Consider the following 20,033-nt stretch of genomic DNA (forward strand, 5'->3'; position numbering starts at 1 on the left):
GGGGGGGGAGGGGGGGTCCACAAATATTTGTCCATACAGTAGGAAGATTGACCGCTAATACATTTGTCTTGTAAACCTAACCTTGCCTATAAAGAAATTCAGTGCAGAATTGTTGGCTGAAGAGTTCCTTGTGTATTACATATTACAGCAATTCTTATGTACCCTTTCTTACAGCCAGATAAAGCCATAAGAAGAGTTAACAACCCTAGGAATGGTATTAAGGATGTTTTAATCCCTCTCTGTGCTTGACAATAATTTTGGTTTTATAACATGGCGGCAGCATAGCATATAATCATAAAATGACCTCAAGCACAAATAGTGCTCTCTCTGTGTTATCATCGCTGTAATCTGAGCATTGATGATAGCTTCATATATCCATTCAGAGTCTTTGTGGATTATCATAAAATAAAGGTTAACATTTTGTAAGGCAGCAAACTCTTATGCTTCCAATATTTACAGACCCTATAGGTTGCTCTTATTCTGACTATAATTGTAGTATGCAGGTACAGCTCATACAGCAAGTGATGTTTGAAATGCTTTTCTTCTACATTACTCTGGTATCACTGTCACTTTTTTCTTCCTTCTTCTGTTTGATTCCGATAGTTTGATAACAGTCATGATTCCCAGAACCTTCCATTATTCAACTATTTGTTGATAATGACAGATGATATCATCAGTGAGATTGGATAATGACAGATGAAAGGGTTCTGTTAGACCTTATAGATGGAACAAGGTGGGCATTTGTTATTTCAACTGCCAAAAGTTTTCCTCCTAATAAAAAGTTTTACACATGTACAACCATAGGACAGAAACTGTGAGTAATGGGTCTGCATTTATATGTAAACTATGTAAAATTGGGTAAAACAAATCTAACTCAGCAAAATGTTTTCTCGTATGACTGTGACAAAGTTTTTGTCTACCATGATTAGTCCAACTGCTTGAGGGACCTAAAGATGAGTAGATTTCTCCTTGAAAAGACAATGACGTATCTATTATCCTCAGTGTGCTGTGATACCCAGCTAGTGGTACCTGTGCTGCGCAGTCCTTCCTTCTCAATAAGAGCAGTGAGAGATCATCCCCATTGTACTAAGATTTTCAATTAGTCTCAAAAGCTCTGTGTGCAATGATGACTATTCCAAAGTGTGGGAGCAGTTATTATTGCCCCTAACAGTTGCCCTAGTCATCCCACTTCTCACTCAACAATTACAGTCCATTAAAGTGACACTAAACTCAGAAGTTAAATCCTAAAAATGCATTCTAGTACCTTAACTCATAACAAAAATGTATATTATTTGTGCATCACTCAGCTGTAGAGCCTCAAATCATCTCTGAATTCATGCCGCCACTGTCTTTCCTTCTGGAGAGTGCCTACTTTTGTTCTCCAAAGTCTTGCATGTGTTGTAAAGTAGCCACCACTCCAAGCTCTCTCCCGTGATGGACTACAATCTCAGGTTTAGTTAACTAATTTGTATTGAGATTGTAGTCCATCATGGGAGAAAGCCTGGAGTGTACAAAGGATTCCCTGAACATCATTGGGTTTTAAAAGAAAGCAGACAGGAGAAGTTGCCTGCCTGTTTGCTTCTCTCTTTAATTGAAACTCTTTATACAGCAAGAGGCAGGGAGAGTCACTGCTCTGACTAACTTATTTGTATGCGTGTAATTTAAATTTGAGCTACTGAGCTCTGTAAACAACAGGCATTTTGTTTTAACAAAAGCAGGTATGGATAGCCTGGTAACATATAAAAAAGGATATTTTAGAGAAGATATAATGGCACAGACTTTAGACGATATATAATGGCACCTGTTTGTTTGCAACAGGGGTGAATAATACAGTACATATAGTCGGACCTGCAAGAGTGTCTGCAGTGTTTGCTTTAATTATTGCTTGCTAAACAAAGCAAGACATTATGAGTCCCATTCTGCACTGCTGGAGGTTCAGTGTTATTCTAAGCAGCATCCCCTATGGCAGTTTCTTCCTGCTCAGCGCTCCTTGACCTACTGAGCTCTGTAAAAAATAGGCATTTTGTTTTAATAAAAGCTGGTATGGATAGCCTGGACAATCTATGAAAAAGGAGACTGTAGAGAAGATATAATGGTACTTGTGTGTCAGCCTGGATTGGGGGTAATTTTTGAGTGAATTGTAGAGTACATATCGTAGGACCTACAAGAGCGGCTGTAATGTTTGTTATTGCTTGCTAAGCAAAGCAAGACATTATGAGTCCCATTCTGCACTGCTGGAGGTCAAATGTTATTCTAGGCAGTGTCCTCTATGTCAGCATCTTACTGCTCAGCCCTGTGACATATTCTCTGAACAATACAGTTTATTGAGACTATTGTGTCTGAACTCTCAGATTGTTCCTCCTGAATATCAAAAGTCAACCTTAGCTTTACGAAAAACGAGAGCTGTGATTTCCAGAACAATGCCAGCATTTGTAATTTAGCTAACAAAAGCTGTTATGTAACAGAAAAAAAGTGATATGGCTGTTGTAAAAAAAGAACCGGAATTTACAAAAACCTAACTAGACAATGAAGAAAGTAAAGGTACATTGTGTGATCAGATCTGTGGAGTTACAGTTATCATCAATATTGAATAATATACAGTCACACTAGCCGCACAGAGTTAGAACAGTGATGAATACATCGGAGAATACTCTGCTGAGTATAGTGCACAAAATATGATTATTATGACAGATTCATTTCAGCATAGCCCAAGACTCTGGAATATGTTTTCCTCACTTTATAATGTACAGTATAGTATATATAGGGGCCTGAGTTTTACTTACAAGCTTGTCAATCTAATAGGATTGTGCAGGTTGATACATAAATAATGCAGCGTGCTATTTTTATGAAAATTCAATGAGTTTATACTGCACCCTAAATGTGGTTATATTATTGAAGCAGCTATAATGATAATGTGTGTGTGTGTGTGTTTTTATATGAATGTACCTCAAGATTCTGCTTTGCTGCGGCCAGAAATATTATATTCTTATAACCATAGAAATGTATTACATATAATAATAGTATCCATTACACTAACTCCATTTCCACCATTTAACGTGACTTTAATTACATTTTTTTATGCAAATGTTCATTCTGACCAAGCTAAGGAGCAAAAATGTGGTTGGGGCAAACTAAATCACTGGGGTGCTTGAGAGGTTGAAATAACAGTTTTTTTTAAAGATTTATACTATATGAATTAGATTTCTCCAGGGACTTGGATTAATTGAAATAAGCTACAGTATGTGTGCTGAAGTGCAGATTTCACTGGTTGTGTGGACACTAGCAAGTGAGCTGTATGTGCTAGAGAAGCGTTTCTCAACCTTTTTTTTTTTTCTTCTTCGGTCATGGCATCCTTTAAAGATAAGCAAAATCTCAAGACACCCAGTTTAAATTGTAAAATGTACCATATATGTAAAAAAAAAAATGTGTTACCTCCAAAATCCATTCCAGACTCTTATCCCAGATAGGGATCTGGTGTGAATTTAAGAATCAGAGCCCCCTTTCTTATCAGAATCCCCCCTTTCACTTCAGAGTCCCCTTTGACATCAGGAGCCCCCCTTCACATTAGGAGAATGTTTCACATCAGTAGCCCCCTCCTTTCACATCATAGTCACCTCCTCTCTCAGTAGGAGCCCCCTTCACATCAGAAGCCCTCCTCCACATCAGGAGACCTCTTCAGATTAAGGGCATGGTGCTGACTGATATGCACCCTTGAGGATGCCAGAAAGCACCCTGGTTGAGAAGCGAGGTGCTAAAGTTGAGATCTCATTGGTGCCATGGATTTCCTGGCGGGAGGTGTATGTTGAGGATTTTTAATTAATACAACTGAATTAAATGTGTTTATTTAACACATTTATTGTGTTTATGTTCTGATTTCCATATTTATGGACCTAGAAAGTATTGGAGAGTCTGAAGAAAATGTAAATTCTTTATTTGATGATAGGCTCATCTGTGTACAGGTGGCCCTCGGTTTACAACGGTTCAATTTGCACTGATTCAAAAGAGCATCCTTTTCTGGGAGTGTTGTAAATTGAAACCAAATATATAATGCATGTCAATGGGAAGTGAGGCAGTTAGGTTCCAGGCTTCTCAAAACAAGCAATGGTCCTAAAAAGAAACTGGTGTACATTCAAACCTAGTAAATGTAAGTCAGTGGAAAGTGAGTAAGTTAGGTTTCAAGCCTCTCTCATTGACATAAATTGACAAAGGTAACATAATACAGGTACATTTTATTTAAAGCTCCTTGTGTGAGCTCATGCAGCATCTTTAAATATAACTTACTTGTATTTTATTATTTCTGTGTATACAGCACTCATATGCCCTAATGGTATTGTATTGGCCTGCAGACCATCCAGTGAATAACAAAGGCAGGACTGCCCCTTAATTAAAGCAGCAGTTAAAGTATGCTTCTTTTTGAGTCATGTTGGGGTGGGGGGTAGGGTGGCAGGCAGACCATTATGGCCACTCTGCTGCACCATGCTAGAAGTGTGCCTGCCACTCCCTTTCCGGCCAGACAGTGGTGGGGAGATATGTAAGGGCCATACACATCTCCCCAGCCAGCTCTTAGGAACATAGGACGCTCTGGCAGGCAACCAGTGATGCCAGGAGCAGGGCAGTTGCCAGGAGCTGGGCCCAGCTCCGGAAGTTGCCAGGAGCTGGTCGGGGCGCAGGCCAGAGCATCCCAGGTTTCTATGAGCTGGCCGGGGAGATGTGTATGGCTCTTATATATCTCCCCACTGCACTGATTGATTGCATGCACTTCCAGCTGTATTATAACATCTAGGGATATGTAATAGGATTTACAGCCAAAAGACAAGCCTTGCACAGGGTGTGCAAACGTTTCCAAAGTTTCATCCACAATGTGCATAAATCTACTGCTTTGCGCAGCTGCTAAGGCATGCAGGTAGGCTATGTTCTCTCTGTGTTGCTCCATAGTAGCTAAATGCAAACCAAACGGCAGTGTAAAGAGACATTAGACTGTCCGCCACATTCAAGAACCGCTTTATGCTTTGACATAGCTCCCTTGGACCTCAATCCTTCCAAGCAGTATGGTCACAAGCAGATTCAGATCCATCCACAAAAAGCCTAACTCTCCAAAAAGACACAAAAGCTTTAATCCAATGTAGTTTTACTTCTCAAAGTACATACAGAGGATGTTCTCTGGTCACATGAAGTGTAAAAAGACAATTGATCATCCAAGTCAAGTGTCTGCAATAAGGGCTAACAATACAAATGAGGGAACATGGCAGAACCAGGGATGGTCTATCTAGGACTATATCAAGTTACACTAAACATGAGGGAGGTACAGTGGAAGATACCAATGTATACAGAAAAATAAGTTGTAGTAGCGCTAATCTACCACTAGATGTAAGACATACACCATAACATAATAATATGCACTGTAAAAGACAATAGCAGAAAATATCAGTGGCTGAGGCAGCATAGACAGCAAAGACAGTTCTTCTTGCAGACATATGTATAAGACTTAGTAACACTACTTTATAAAAGCCTAATGATTCATTCCTGTTTTCATTCAGTTTTTCTTTTAATTTGCTAAAGGTTTTATGGGACAGAAATGTCTGCATGTGTGTTATGGTATCAGTTTTGCCATTTTGTATGTAATAGGCAGTTCAAATATGGCACATAGGCAATTCAGTAGTTGCAAACTTTAAACAATAATTAAATATATATATATATATATGTGTGTGTGTGTGTGTGTGTGTACAATACTTATTTTTAAAGTGTTGCGTGTTAAACAATTGTCTTTTCTAGTTAACATACTTTTATTTTTAAAAAATTGGCCATCTCAGTGCGGCTGATCTCCTGAAGTATGTTTGTAGCCACTTCCTGCATACATCCACTCCAGCGATGGCTGCATTGAGGTTTGCTAATTGTGACAACAGTGGACCATGCCTGCCTAACGTGCTGAAACATCCACTTGAATTCTTAATTTAAAGCCAGAGTGCACAACTGAGAGACAGGGCAGAACATTGACATACTCATACCTCCCTACAGTCGTGGATTCAGCTGGAATGTCCTGCAGAAAAGGTTTTTAAGCTATTTCAAATGCTGATGAAATCACTTACAATAGATGGTGTTCCTTGTGTTTAAAAGTTTTAGTTTCCTGCAGAATTAGCTGGTCCCTTGAGCACTGATCCTGATATTTTAGGGTAGCTCCTTTCCCTTGCAAGCGTCTAGGGAGCCACCCTTGTGTGTGCACTGCTAGTAAGCTGCGTATGTCTCCACAAACACACAGGCACAAGATACTCTATTCCCCTGCTGCTCCCTTCATTCTCTGCAATGTATATTTGTTTGATATGGATTCTTTTAAAAAAAAAAGTTCGTGAGTTTAATACTATGTTTAAGTCCTGCAGCTTGCTGCTGTAATGGGGCAGCAGGAATCTTTCTCCTGTGTGCGGGGGAACAGAGGACCTGGTGTTGTGTGCAGAGAGGTGTACAGCCAGTGTTGTATGTGCAGAGCTGTGCCAGGAGCTTCTAATGAAATGTGGGGCGATATGCTGCAGGAAGTCTCTGCTGGGGAGATGGGTGAGAAGTGGACATTTTGACTAGGGAGGTCTGTGATTACTTTCCCACCACATTCTTCCAGATTTGTTTTACTAATACTGTGTGTGTATATATATTGTGGTATTGTGTGGCAATCCCACTGTAGAATTTGGATGTGATGATCACCTGGGACTCTCAGCCAGATGGGCTGAGACGTGTCAGGAAGCAAGGGATTGTCTGGATTCTGCTTGGGATCCTGGAACTGGGAGGTTTCAAGGTGATTCTGGAGGAAAGATGAGATCCCTAGTCCTGGGTCCAGGCTTTAGCAGTGGCCAGCACTAGATAATTGCACAGGTGTGCACAGCCATTAAGGAAAGTATGCTGGCTAGGGAAATTAGCTCCTGCTGGGAAAGAGGAACAGACCGTGTTCAGGTGTCAGGAGAACACCCCCCAGAAGTCAGAGAGGAGTCAGGTGGTGAGTGTGCTGGAGGCACACTAAGACTGCCAGGGAGGCTGGGAGATAACTGGTGAGGCTAGAAGAGCCGTGAGCCTGAGGGGCCGCCAGTATCAGCGTGGGTCAGCACTTCAAAGGGGACCAGTGTGTCGGAAGTGCTACTGTTTAAAGTGGAAGCCAGGAGGCTGCTATTGTTTTGTTTTGAAGCCTTGATGAAGTCTTCTTGCACATATCATTGAGTGCTGGTGACTTCTATTATGGACTGTATCTGACACGGCGCCATCCGTGTTGTCACTTCCAGCACCAACCTCTTACTCAAGGTCTGTACGCTGTTTGGAGTGCAGGTGATTTTGTATTATCGTGTGTGTATATAGCATGCTGCAGCTTCTCTTCATGTCCCTAGGGTATCCTTTCTCACAAGTTAGGAGGTATGCATACTCTAATAGGAGGTGCCTAAATAAGGATGTTAATGGCAGGATCACCAGGTAATATTTTAAAACAGGCTGCAGATTTAAAAATGTTGAAAATGTTTTTGAAATTCCATTAAAAATACTAAAGCTTATGGAAAGAAATGTAGGGTATTTTATATTTTAGTCCTACGGCAACTCTTTTTTTCATTGCTATAGGCACCACCTGCTCTTGTGCTCTAGTTTCCCCTAAACCAGTCACTGTACTGCTCCTATACTGCCAAAGGTTTAGTGATACATTGGCAGTGTAAGCCTGCCTGAATCAATCACATTCTTAGGAGCTGATGGAGAACAGGGATGGGGCTGCTAGCCAGGGAATGTTTGTTTTTTATGTTATAGAATATGCATTTCAGTTCACTTTCATCTCCTTCCATGCTCTTCCCCCATGCATTGCAGGCTCATATTTACTGAGCAGAAAGCACACAAGACCTCTGGTCACATAAAGCAGGATTTTAATCACAGGCTTGCAGTCAGCCTGCCAGCAAAAAAAAGCCTATTGTGTATATATAAGCGGCAATGCTGCAAGCAGGCGCTCAGTCTTCAGTGAGCCACAGTGTGCTTTCTCTGGTGTGCACAGCAACACAGACACTGTTTGATGGGCTGCTGCAAGGCATTAGGAGGGAGAAGAGGAAGGAGGGGAAAACATAATTCCCAATTCTGAAGAGGAGGAGGGAAACATGAGTAACATTGCCCTGTAGGAGGAAGAGGCAATCCTTCACCCTTTGGATAGCACTGTGAAAAACCATGAGCTGGTGGAACAGCTCTATAAAAAAAAAGTGCCTTCTTCAGGGAGCTGACAGGTGATGGATTGGTTGCTGGAAATACTCAGTTACTATGCTATTTAAACTTTTGAAGTTTTCCCTGCTGTACATCTGGATTGTGGTCACATGGGTCTCAGACCAGCCATGTGAAACTGACTGGCTGAACCAGGGGACTTGTGGAATTAAGACGAGTAGTCTCAATCAGGAACTTCAGCACCATGGACAGAAGACTCAATATCACTCCGGAAACCTTCAACCAGCTGCTAAAAGAACACAATATGAGCAGGCTGGAGTTCATTGCAGCCTATGGACTCAAGCCCTTGGTTTACATCCCAGAGCTACCCCTCAATGCCAAGGTCATCTTTCTGGTTCTTTATATTATTATCTTCATCTTGGCTTTGTTTGGCAATAGCCTTGTGGTCTATATCATTATCAGGAAGAAGGCAATGAGAACAGCCACTAATATCTTCATCTGTTCTCTGGCTTGCAGTGACTTGCTAGTAACTTTCTTTTGTATCCCTTTCACTTTGCTGCAGAATATTTCATCTGAGTGGCTGGGAGGTAAGATGCACCTATTTTCTTTATAGTCTGCAATTCTTTTTTGCAATGCATTTGTTTACTATCCCTCATCTTGCAGATGCATGAGAGAAGTTGTAGGACAAGAGGTCCTATCTAACATCAGTTAGTGGAAATGTCAAACGTTAGAAGGGATTTTAACAAATGCATAGTAGATTCTGGGAGTCAACTGCTAGCATAGTAGATTCTGGGGGTCAACTTCCAGCAGAGTAGATAAAGTAAAACTGCCCAAGAGCAAAGAAGCCTTGAATTAACACATTTATAAGTCAAGTAGGCAGATCGGTATGGACCACTAGCACCCTCATGAAATATAAAAGGCTGTCATGATCTCTGAAATGTGGCTTTCAGCCTTTGGGCTTCTTGTTATGAGTTGGATTTGCTGTGTACTAGGTTGTAAGTTAACATTTCAAGAATACACCTTTTTTTGCAGCAGGCATATTTACTGAGTTTATGCAGGAATCAATAACAACTCTAGCAGCCTCATTCAGTATGGGTTACAAATGTGTTAAAAGTGTTCATATCAGATTGTTTACACTTTGCAAATTGCCAGTAAAATGGTCCTTTGCATGCCTGTTGCATCTACATTGTCCTGCTATGCAATAGTTTCTCTGCTACCAAGTTTGGATGTTTGGGAGGCACTTACTGAGAACCCTTCCTCCAGAGAAGTTGGGACTCGGCAAGACCACAGTGTTCCAAGTTTGGGCTGAATTTGTAATTCAATTTTTCTTGTAGCATAATTTTTGAATTCCTATACTCACACATCTGAGTTGTCTGACTGGGTTTTGTCAGATTTCTACTGGATTTCCAGGTTGCATCTTCTGCCATTACTTGATATGATTGCTTTCAGAATATGTTACAAGGATCTCTTGTTAAAATAGTTAAATGTGCACTCAGTATATTATGGACTGAGCATCATCCTTGCATGTCTATACCCTCCCACATACACACACTGTAGAGACATAGACACAATGTAAAGCTGAGGGTGGGGGTATGCAGTTTCAGCATTAGACCTTTTACTGTAGACTCTTGTCTTATCTGTAGTACGGATGCAAGTGCTTGTACTTATATAAAATATCACCTTGATAAGCTGTAACATTAATCATTATTACTATAGATTTCATTAAGCTGTAACATTAGTCATTATCACTATAGATTTCTTTTTAGGAGAATAATAAACAGATCGATGTAAAAATAAGCTGGCAGTGAGTTGAAGCTGATTTAAATGGATTACATATAGAAAATGACACATTGTCATTGAGACTTAAAAGCAAAGGGCAGCATGTGTTCAGATGATGAATATCTACTGTGTTGCATCCAGGTCCTCTAAGATGGAGTGACCTGTCTTTATAATTGCTAAAGAAAGACCAGAATATCAAACACCATGGGATTATTGTATATAGGACACCAATCATGTAGAAACTCTCCATGATGATACTAGGAACCCAGGAGACCGATAGATACAGGGGCTCTGCAATGACAGGTTATGGTGTCTGAGCTCATAGATCTCCATTGTCTGCTTTCCCCCAAATACATTTACATGTTAATAGCATATTCAGCAGATTGCAACAAGGTGACCCAGTCAGCAGAGCACCATAGTGTCATACGTGCTGTCATTAGTGGAGCACAATGAGGCAGTGCTTTTCTAAATCTGGTAACTGACAAAGTTTGTTTCAAATTGACAAGTTCAGCACTTTTCATCACATTATGCCGGCATACCACTACCAAGGTCAATGTACTTTCTGTAACAAGACAAAGAGCAAACCATATTAAGTAACCAGAAATGACCGAATCATTTTCCTGATTTCCTTGCCTATGCATCATTGCTCTTTGTACTGTGCTCATGAATAATGCCATTATTATAACAAATGCAAACAAGGTAAATGTCACATTCAGGGACATAATGATTCCACACTCTTTACTTAATATTGTTCAGTTACTTTAACCTATAGTATGGGTGTTTCATTTCTATTACATGCAAGAGCACTAAAACAACAATGGTAGATTCTCACTGTCTTCTATGACCCGATTTGATCCCCTGATCAATACTTGATCATTTTATTATTTATTATAAAAAGTATTGTTCTTTTGTTCACCTGTGTACTAGATATACAATTGCCCTCATCATGTCTGCAATGTTCCTGTTGAAATTACCCACATTTTCCAGCATGCTTTATGAAAAAAGAAATCTGTAGGTAAACAATGAGGAACAATGTATGGCTTGGTCTCTATATTGCTGGCACACCTAAATACCTTTTATAAATGATTTGCTTTTGCATTGCCTTACTGCATCAGACTGCATATGTACATTGCATATGAACAATTATTATATAAAACACAGCTTTGTCTGAAGGTTCATTTTGAATGAGTTGCTGCACATCAATACTCCTTGTGCTGTCATATTTAATTAGCTCAATAAATGAATGTTGTATATGTGTCCTGATTTGTCATGGTAGACAGCCTGTAAGTCCTCAGCTGTGGTTGAACTGTAAATCCCAGCATGCTCTGCCAGCAGGCTTATTTGTGTTATAGACAGTGATAAGCACTCCTCTTCGTTGTCACAATAAGATTTCTGTCCCGTGTTTGACACCTTCATGTGTGTGATTTAGACAGCTCCATCTCCTTTTTGTCATTTCCTATCGCAATAATCCATTGGATCCTTCAGAATTAATTAGATGCTCAGACTTTATCCTGGCAAGATAACGATATAAGTAGCACAATCACATTCACTTGTCACGCCGAGGGCTCATGCAAAGCAAACAATATGACGTATGCTATCTGTCCACATCTCCCCATTTCTCTTCCTTGCCTGAATAATTATTTACCCCCTACCAACCAGAGGGGAACATTTATCTCAGACTCGCTGATTTTTTTACCCCCTGCCCATCATCTTATCTCTGTCTGTAAAAGGATGTTCTTGGTCTTAGGGGTCTGTGCCGTTGAACTCTCTGAGTGTTCTGCCATACAGTTGATTCTGTATTCACTGTGCTTTTGAGAATCACCTTTCCTACAAATGTTAGTCGGTTGAAGAGACCCTTGAGTATTGCCACTGATTGCTCAACACTAATTGTTCCTGACAATCCAGAAATTATTCCTATTGCAGATTTCTGTCACCTGCGTAGCGGATCAGGCTCACTATTTGTTAAGGTGGCCATACACTGTACAACCATCGCAAGACTTTAGTCTTGCGATGGTTGTAAAGGGATTAAAAAAATGTACGATCTGCCCATCTTGGACGGGCAGATCGCACTCTCGATCATCGCAAGCCACGCCCCCTGAGGGGCGGGTTTGCGATGACTGTAATGAGGGGCGGGCTTACGCTGACTGCAAACGGGCAGTGTGCGCGTGTGCACACCAGCCCGTTCGGCAGTTGTCGAACCAGCAGGCCACCAACTCGCCGAGAATCGTACGATTCCCGGCGGGTTTTCAAACATGCTGGTTCGATGGAAGACGTGCGACCGTACAGTAGAAACGGTCGCATGCCTTCCATACACTGCACGATTCTCGTACGATCGCGGGATTTCCCGTGATTCTCGTACGAGAATCGTGCAGTGTATGGGCACCTTTTATGAAGAAGTCAGTCATGGGATTTTTAGTTGTGCTCTAGCAGAGTTGAAAAACCATCCATATGTGCCAGAACCCTTTCACTCAGGCTGATTAGGAGAGAATCGGTGCGGATGTTCACTGTGATATCCATGCTCACACCAACTTTCTTCCATCTTGCAATAGAGGAAAAGAACTCAAACTGCCGGTCCCCATGTCAGTCTATGGGGAGTCGGATGCAAACAGACATGTGTCCGTTTACATCAGATTACCCCCCCCCCATCCGGCATGATCTGGTCTGGTGAAACAGAATACTTGACCATTTGTTTTTTCCAGACCTGGCCGGAGTCAGGGGTAACCGGTTGTAAATATGGAAATATTCACACTGTTGCAGTATGTTAAAAGAGAAGTAATCCTAAACCTTTTTTGGCTTTACTTCTCTTATGGGTCACAGCTGTACATTTACAAATGTGTTTCTGTGACCCAAAGTCAGCATATAGCAGGCCACTGCCTGCTATACGCTGACAGTGCAGGGCTGCGCCACAGCGGGGAAGGACCCAACCATTTTGTTGGGATCCAACTGGATTGCTGATTGACAGCTGTGACTGTCCCCTTCCCTGTCTGTCCCTCCAGTGAGCGTTGCAGGAACAGAGAGGGGAAGGAGGAATCCCTGCAGTGGGGCAGTGACTGACAGTCCAAGACCATGAGCTGAGCAATCAGTGGTTACATGATTGCTGAGCTATCGGTGTATGTAGCCAGCATAGGATAACTGCAGTGTCCCCCACCGGCTCTAAGTATTAGAGTAAGTTTTACTCTCCCAATACTTCTCCTTTATTGCAGCTGTGTAAATGAGCATTTTTTCATGCATTGATTCCTCTCGGTTTGCTATCTAGCATATTAATTTTGAATGGGCTGTCAACGTACCACAGCATATGAAAAAATACACCTGCACTATTATTTGGCAATGCAGTGCACCACAATGAAAATTGCATGCATATATATACTGTATACATCTATGCATTGTAATAAGCTTTAGTGCTTTAAATATATGGAGGCAAGTCAAGCAACTAGACATATGTAACCTCTTAAAGCTGCCTTTTCTTTCCCTGTGCCTTAAGAGTTTAATTGCAGGTCTAAGCCAGTGTTCAGATTGCTTGGTTTATATTCAGCTTGACTTTGTCTGCGATGTTACTGCAGACCAGAAGTGAGAACGATGTAGGCGTCTACTACACATATAGTGAGTCACTAAGGTCAATTTACTAAAGAGAAATAGGATGTTCACTTTGCAAGGGAATTTGCACTTTGTAAAGGAAAATTCCCTTAGTTTAGTGAACGTGATGAAGCTCTGTTGAATTCCATCATCTAATCAAAAAATACTATTTTTGTTTATTTTTTCTTGCGTGTGATTGGGTATTCTTTGTGTAGAGCCCAAACTATTACTAAATACTAATATTTACTAATAATGTTTTATAGGGTATTGTCTGTGAAGGTTCTCATTCATCCTTGACCAAAAATAAGTCAAGGCAACTGGACTTGCTGTATTTCTCTTTAAGACTTTTCACTGGACATTCGACCAGCTTTCTCAATTCAGAATGACTTGTACAAAATATTATTTGGGAATAAATATGGTGAATGTTGCATAGTTACATAGCATTTGAGGTTGAATAAAGACATAAGTCCTGTTCCTTTAGCCAGTTCTCTATCCGTGTACACACCCTTCCATCTATGCCCATAGACCTCAGCTTGTATAATAAGCGTTTATGAGGTACCGTATCAAAAGCCTTTGAGAAATCCAGATATACCACATCCACAGACCTCCCTCCCATCCAGATCTCTACTTACCCCCTCATAAAAAGTCAGTAGGTTAGTCTGACAGGAACGGTCTTTCCTAAACCCATGCTGATTGTCATTAACTATACCATTATCCTGAACAAATTCTACCAAGTAGTCCTTAATCATTCCCTCTAACAGTTTACAAACTACCGATGGAAGACTAACTTGTCTGTAATTCCCATGTTGGCATCTTGCCCACTTTTTAAATATTGGAACTACCGTAGCCCTCCTCCAGCCACTCGAAATTCTACCAGTCATTAGAGAGTCCTTAAAAATGAGGAATAATGGCCTAGTTATAACCTTGCTTAGTTCCTTAAGTATCTTGGGGTGTCAATTGTCTGGTCCCAACGCTTTATTTGCATTAAGTAGACTCAGTCTTTGTTGTATCCTGGGTTCCGTCAACCACTTGGCTATATTTTGTGATGAACTCTGTGTTTTATCATGGACCTCAAACCCGTTTCCCTCCTGAGAGTATACTGAGGAGAAAAAAGTGTTCAGCACTTGGGCCCTCTCCTTGTCATTTGTGACTAACTTCCAGCTTTCGTCCTTTATTGGGCCTATCTGCTCCTTTCTTCCCTTTTTACTGTTTATGTATTGGTAAAAAATGTGTTTTGTTTTTTTTTTACTATCTGCGGCGATATGCTTTTCGCACTCTATTTTAGCTGCCCGTATTGCTAGTTTGCATCTTTTATTACATTCTTTGTAGTTCTGGAACGCCAATGCCGTCACCTCCATCTTATATTTTATAAATGCCACTCGCTTTTCCTTTTATGTGATGATTTACATTTTTATTCAGCCATACAGGTTTTGTTTGTTATCTTTTACTGTTATTACCCAACGGTATACATTTGGCAATATGTAAGGTGTTTTTAAAACATTCCCACTTTTGGTCCGAGTTCAGTTTGTGAAATAAATCCCATTTGATGTCCCCCACTAGGTGGCGCAGTTTATCAAGGTTAGCCCTTCTGAAATGAAGGGTTCTTGTCCTACCAGCCCGCTTCTCTTTCCTGTATCCAATATTGAAAGTAATCACATTGTGATCACTATTGTCCAGTGTCTCCCCAATAACAAAATCCTCAATTAACTCTGCATTATTAGTAATGATTAAATCTAGGATGGCATTTTTCCTAGTTGGGACCTCCACCATCTGGTCCATGAAATTGTCTCGCAACATGTTCAGAAAGTGGTCTGCCTTTGTTGAACTTGAGGTTCCATTAGCCCAATTTATGTCCGGGTAATTGAAGTCGCCCATCACGACCTACATTGCCCTCCCTCCCAGCTATTTCTATTTCAGACTGTAGATGAGTCTCCCCCTACCACCCTATATTTGGTGGTTTATAACCAATACCCACAATTAGTTTGCGACGATCGTCCGTCATGTCCAGTTCCAGCCATAAGGATTCCACATCCCCCCCCACTATTCGACGTGATATCATCCCTTATATGCATATTTAGATTATTTTTAACATAAATGCATACCCCCCCTTCTCCCACCTCTGTCCCTCCTGAACAGGTTGTACCCCTCTATATTGGTGGCCCAATCATGTGACTTCTAGCGTTGGTGTACATACATTTAATTCCTGTCTTGTTATGGGACAAAGGTTTACGTGATATTGGTATGCCAGTCTTAATTATAATATCTTCGGCTATAGGATTTACTATATTGACTGCTTTGGCACTGGTGACTGGAGTGAGCCCACTAATTGCCCCTTTATTACTTCCCTCTTTATTATATGTATTCAGGATAAGGTTTTCACTACTTAAATTTAATATTTGTATTTTTATGCCCTCCCCCCATTATCTAGTTTAAAAGCTCCTCCAGTCTTTCTACCATTTTTTTCCCCCCAGAAATGCTGCACCTTCCCCATTAAGATGCAGCCCGTCTCGGCTGAAGAGTCGGTAGCCGACTGAGAAGTCAGCCCAGTTCTCCAGGAAACCAAAGCCCTCCTTCTGACACCAGTTCCGTAGCCACTGGTTAAGTTCCCTCAACTCGCGCTGTCTGTCCGGAGTGGCTCTTGGCACCGGTAGTATCTCAGAGAAAACTACCGTGGAGGTCCTTTCCTTCATCCTAGCTCCTAGTTTCCTCCTATTTTGTCATTAGTGCCGATGTGCACCATGACAACGGGGTCGTGTTAAACCCCATCTAGTAATCTATCAATTAGTTCCGCAATGTGTTGAACACGAGCCCCCTGTAAGCAGCACACTGTTCGACGCTCACGGTTCCGATGACAGATTACCCTGTCAGTCCGCCAGATTATGGAATCTCCCACCACCAGGATCTGCCTCTCCTGACCCTCCATCCTGCTCCCATCCTCGCCAGAGCAGTCGCTCCCCCTGCAGATAGAGGAGGCGTCCTGCTCCAGCAGTGTCCCCCCTGAACTAATATCCCCAACATCACGCAACCTGGCATATTTGTTGGGGTGTAAGTGTATTACTCATATATGGAATATGTATGAATGTAAAATACCTAAATGATTGATTTTCTATATTTTATATTTTACTAAACTAAGGGAAAATTCCCTTTCAAAGTTAACATCCTCTTTGCCTTTAGTAAATCAACCCCACAGTCCTTAACAAGGATTTCAATGCTGCATTGCACTTATGTAAATCTCTAGAGATCACAAACTGTTAGCAAAGGAAGCCCCTACATATATTTAAGTGAACCATAAGGCCAAGTATGGAAGGCAGAAAACAACCTATAGGGATCCCTAATGCCTTCCTTGTTCTCAATTCTAGTCTGATGAAATGCTCTTGATGCTTTAGCTAAACTCAGACACAGGTTTCCCTTTAACCAGCCACAAAGCACTATACAATGTTACTTAGATCTTTCATTATTTCACTTAAAGACCATGTTGATTCCTATGGGGTGCTGCAGTTTTCATATCATACCATTGATTTGTGCACTGCCTTATGAAATACTCCTGTATGTATACTCATCCACAACATCAACTACTTTGTCTTTACAACTAAGGAATATCTAACATTCCATTTACTGATTATTCAAGACATCTCAATGCCAAAAGTATTCAGTTGGAAAAGGGCTTAAATCTTTGCTTTTATTGGCATCTTAGGCACGGTAATACAACCTCTTCTATGATTGCTCTGTATCTTTCTTGAGTAAAATGACACAAGGAGGAGAGGCTTTGATTCGTTTACATGCACTCTGTCTGTCCTATAAATGACATAAATCATAGTTGCTGACAGCTTTATTCACTTAGAACCTAGTGTGGACCAATATTTTCCTCTTTCCTATGCTACGTGTGTCCCCAGCAGCTGTGATCTGTATATACTGATCATGTAACTGTATTACCTCCTCTAATCAGCACCATGCAGTGGAAAAGGTGGCAGCTTATGGAACAAGTCAAGAGGAGCTGTAAGAATGTAATTTCCGTCATCTCCAGGCCAACAAGGATCTGCTCAAGACGGCTGGCTTTCTTTATCAACTTGTCTTCTGTGGAATATCTGTTTCAGGCAGTGTTTTCTGCCGTTTATGAATCAAAATCAACTGTGATATCAAGATGAAAGGTTGAATACGCATACTTACTATTGGGGAACGTAGACTGTGCCAGATAGTTCTTCCCTCAGAATAAGGCTAAATGCCTCATAGTAGGAACATCACTGCTGCTTAACAAAGTAGCATTCCAAAATTCTGCAGTCAACTTGATCCTCCTAAAAGGACATTTTGATCATTATATTCACAACCATAACTGAAAATTGATTGCCGTGCTTAAAGATGGCACTAGTGCTTTTGGACACATGTATATGTTTTCATCAGGGCTGTTGCCCCAGGCAGCATCTCTTTGGGTCGTGTAGGGTGGCGGCAGGCAAAGCGGCATGGCAAAATGTGCATGGTGCCCCCTTTCTGTCCAGAGGCCATATACACATCCCCCCACTCAGTTTGCTCTGGCCTTCGTCCCGCTCAGCTCTTGGTAACCAGTGACATCACTATTTGCCAGATGACACAGAGGCCATACTGCTGCCTCCAGCCACCAGCCCCTTATAGCATGCACAACCACCAGCACCCTCTCCAAACCTCCCCTCGCCACATCAGGCAATGAAAAGGCTAGGGACGCCCCTGAATTTTATGTTCATTGATAAACAGTTACCGTTTTCTTTATTTTACTCATAAACTGTGCTTCTTGTGGTTAGTTCTATAGTTGATGCCTCACCTCCTTCTCACTGTGTAGCTTTTTTTGTATAACCAGAATTCTTATTGTGCTCTGTGGAACCTCTGAGCTGTTGTAAATTGTAGCACTCCCTGTGTTCACAGCCTCATAGCTGTATAGCTGCATTGTGAGATTTAGCCACTATTACCTCTGACTCATAGGGGGTGATTTACTAACCTAAACACACACACACACACACACACACACCAGGTGCGTGTGCATTTTTACACAGCAAAACGTATTTATCTACCAAACACTAGCAACGTGTCACATTTTCACGCCGTTATGGCGCGTTTTTATGTATTTACGTACGTGCGCGTCATGTAGCATGCGCCATAGGCTACACGCCGCTCTAATAGCGGCATGCAAGTCTTTAAAAGCATATTTCCACTAATGCCATATATGGAAAAATCATGCACATGATGCATATATAATGCTGCTTCACAGTTTAGACAAAAATGGTTAGCTCATGCATTTACATTCCTGCATTCATCAATGCAAGCAACACAACGTAGAGCTAATTTACACAACATCACCTTGCAATTCATGCAGGGCTTTGCACAACACACCTGCTGGGTGTGTACACACTACAAAGGTGTCTAGATTCCACCAATAGATCATGCTGGGAGGGAACACACTACAGAGGTGTATACTTGTTCGTGGCGTGTTTATAAGGTTAGTAAATCAACCCCATAGTGTCAGAAGACTTGGGAGTGAAGTTTGGTGATGTCATTGCTGTGCTGCTCAATGTTCTCCTTGCTGGAGGCTCTGACATGAGGAAGCATGAGGAAGCCCTGACTTTTGGAGGCGACCAGTGCCCACCCCAAGTGTCTGAAAAACAGTATCCCGTATGGGAAGTACCTAAGGGTTAGGAGAAACTGTACCACCGATACTGATTTTAAAAGAGAGGCTCATAACCTTAGGATCAGGTTACAGGCAAGGGGTTACCCTAATAAAATACTTAAAAAATCATACCAGAGAGCTAAGGGTATATCGAGATTTAAGAACAGTAGCTCGAAACAAGAAAAAAGAAGATCCCCTGGTCAGACTAATCTTAACCTACAACAATCAACATAATCAAATATCAAGGATACTTGGGAAACACTGGCACTGCCTGACCAAGGACTCTAGAATCTCTAAGTTTCTCTGCAATAGACCCACCATCACCTACCGCCATTGCCCTGCTTTAAAAGACAAACTCGCAAGCAGTGAGTTTGTCTATAATAGGGGCACTTGCTGCAAATACAAGGACACCTACCAGTGCCAGAGGTGCCAGTTCTGTCGGTTTGTCCAAATGGGAGTAGAAATAACTACCCCTCGAGGAAAAAGTTTTAGAGCTCGCCATTTTGCGAACTGCGAGACCAAGGGAGTTATTTACCTAATGTTGTGTAAATGCGACATGTTTTATGTCGGCAAAACAAAACAAATGCTCAAAAATAGGATCTCGGATCATATAGCGGACATAACAGCCAGGGATTTGAGATCACCTATAGTCAGGCATTTTGTTAATACACACAATGGACAAACTGACAGATTGCGCTTCTTTGTACTGGATAGGGTTCATAAACATAGACGGGGGGGGGTGATTGGGACAAACATCTCCTGCAGAGAGAATGTAGGTGGATCCAGGTGGAACCAGACAGAGTCCTATGAGGCACCTGGATTAAATGATACCATCAATTTCAGCTGTTACCTCTGATCTATATACCCGTCAAACATAATGCTTCCCTGT

The 20,033-nt window shown here is 41.4% G+C and overlaps 1 protein-coding gene across 1 annotated transcript in view; it reads left to right on the top strand.

The window, feature by feature from the left end:
- Positions 1–8,404: 8,404 nt before the first annotated feature.
- The window catches only part of LOC108785349 (pyroglutamylated RFamide peptide receptor-like), a 100,421-nt gene continuing 88,792 nt past the window's right edge, over positions 8,405–20,033 (top strand). Inside the window, exon 1 of the mRNA XM_018554403.1 lies at positions 8,405–8,747. Coding sequence (XP_018409905.1) covers positions 8,405–8,747 — 343 coding nt within the window. The remainder of the gene's footprint in view (positions 8,748–20,033) is intronic.

Source organism: Nanorana parkeri, unplaced genomic scaffold, assembly GCF_000935625.1.
Source record: "Nanorana parkeri isolate BGI_ZX_2015 unplaced genomic scaffold, ASM93562v1 scaffold157, whole genome shotgun sequence".
Classification (NCBI taxonomy): Eukaryota; Metazoa; Chordata; class Amphibia; order Anura; family Dicroglossidae; genus Nanorana; species Nanorana parkeri.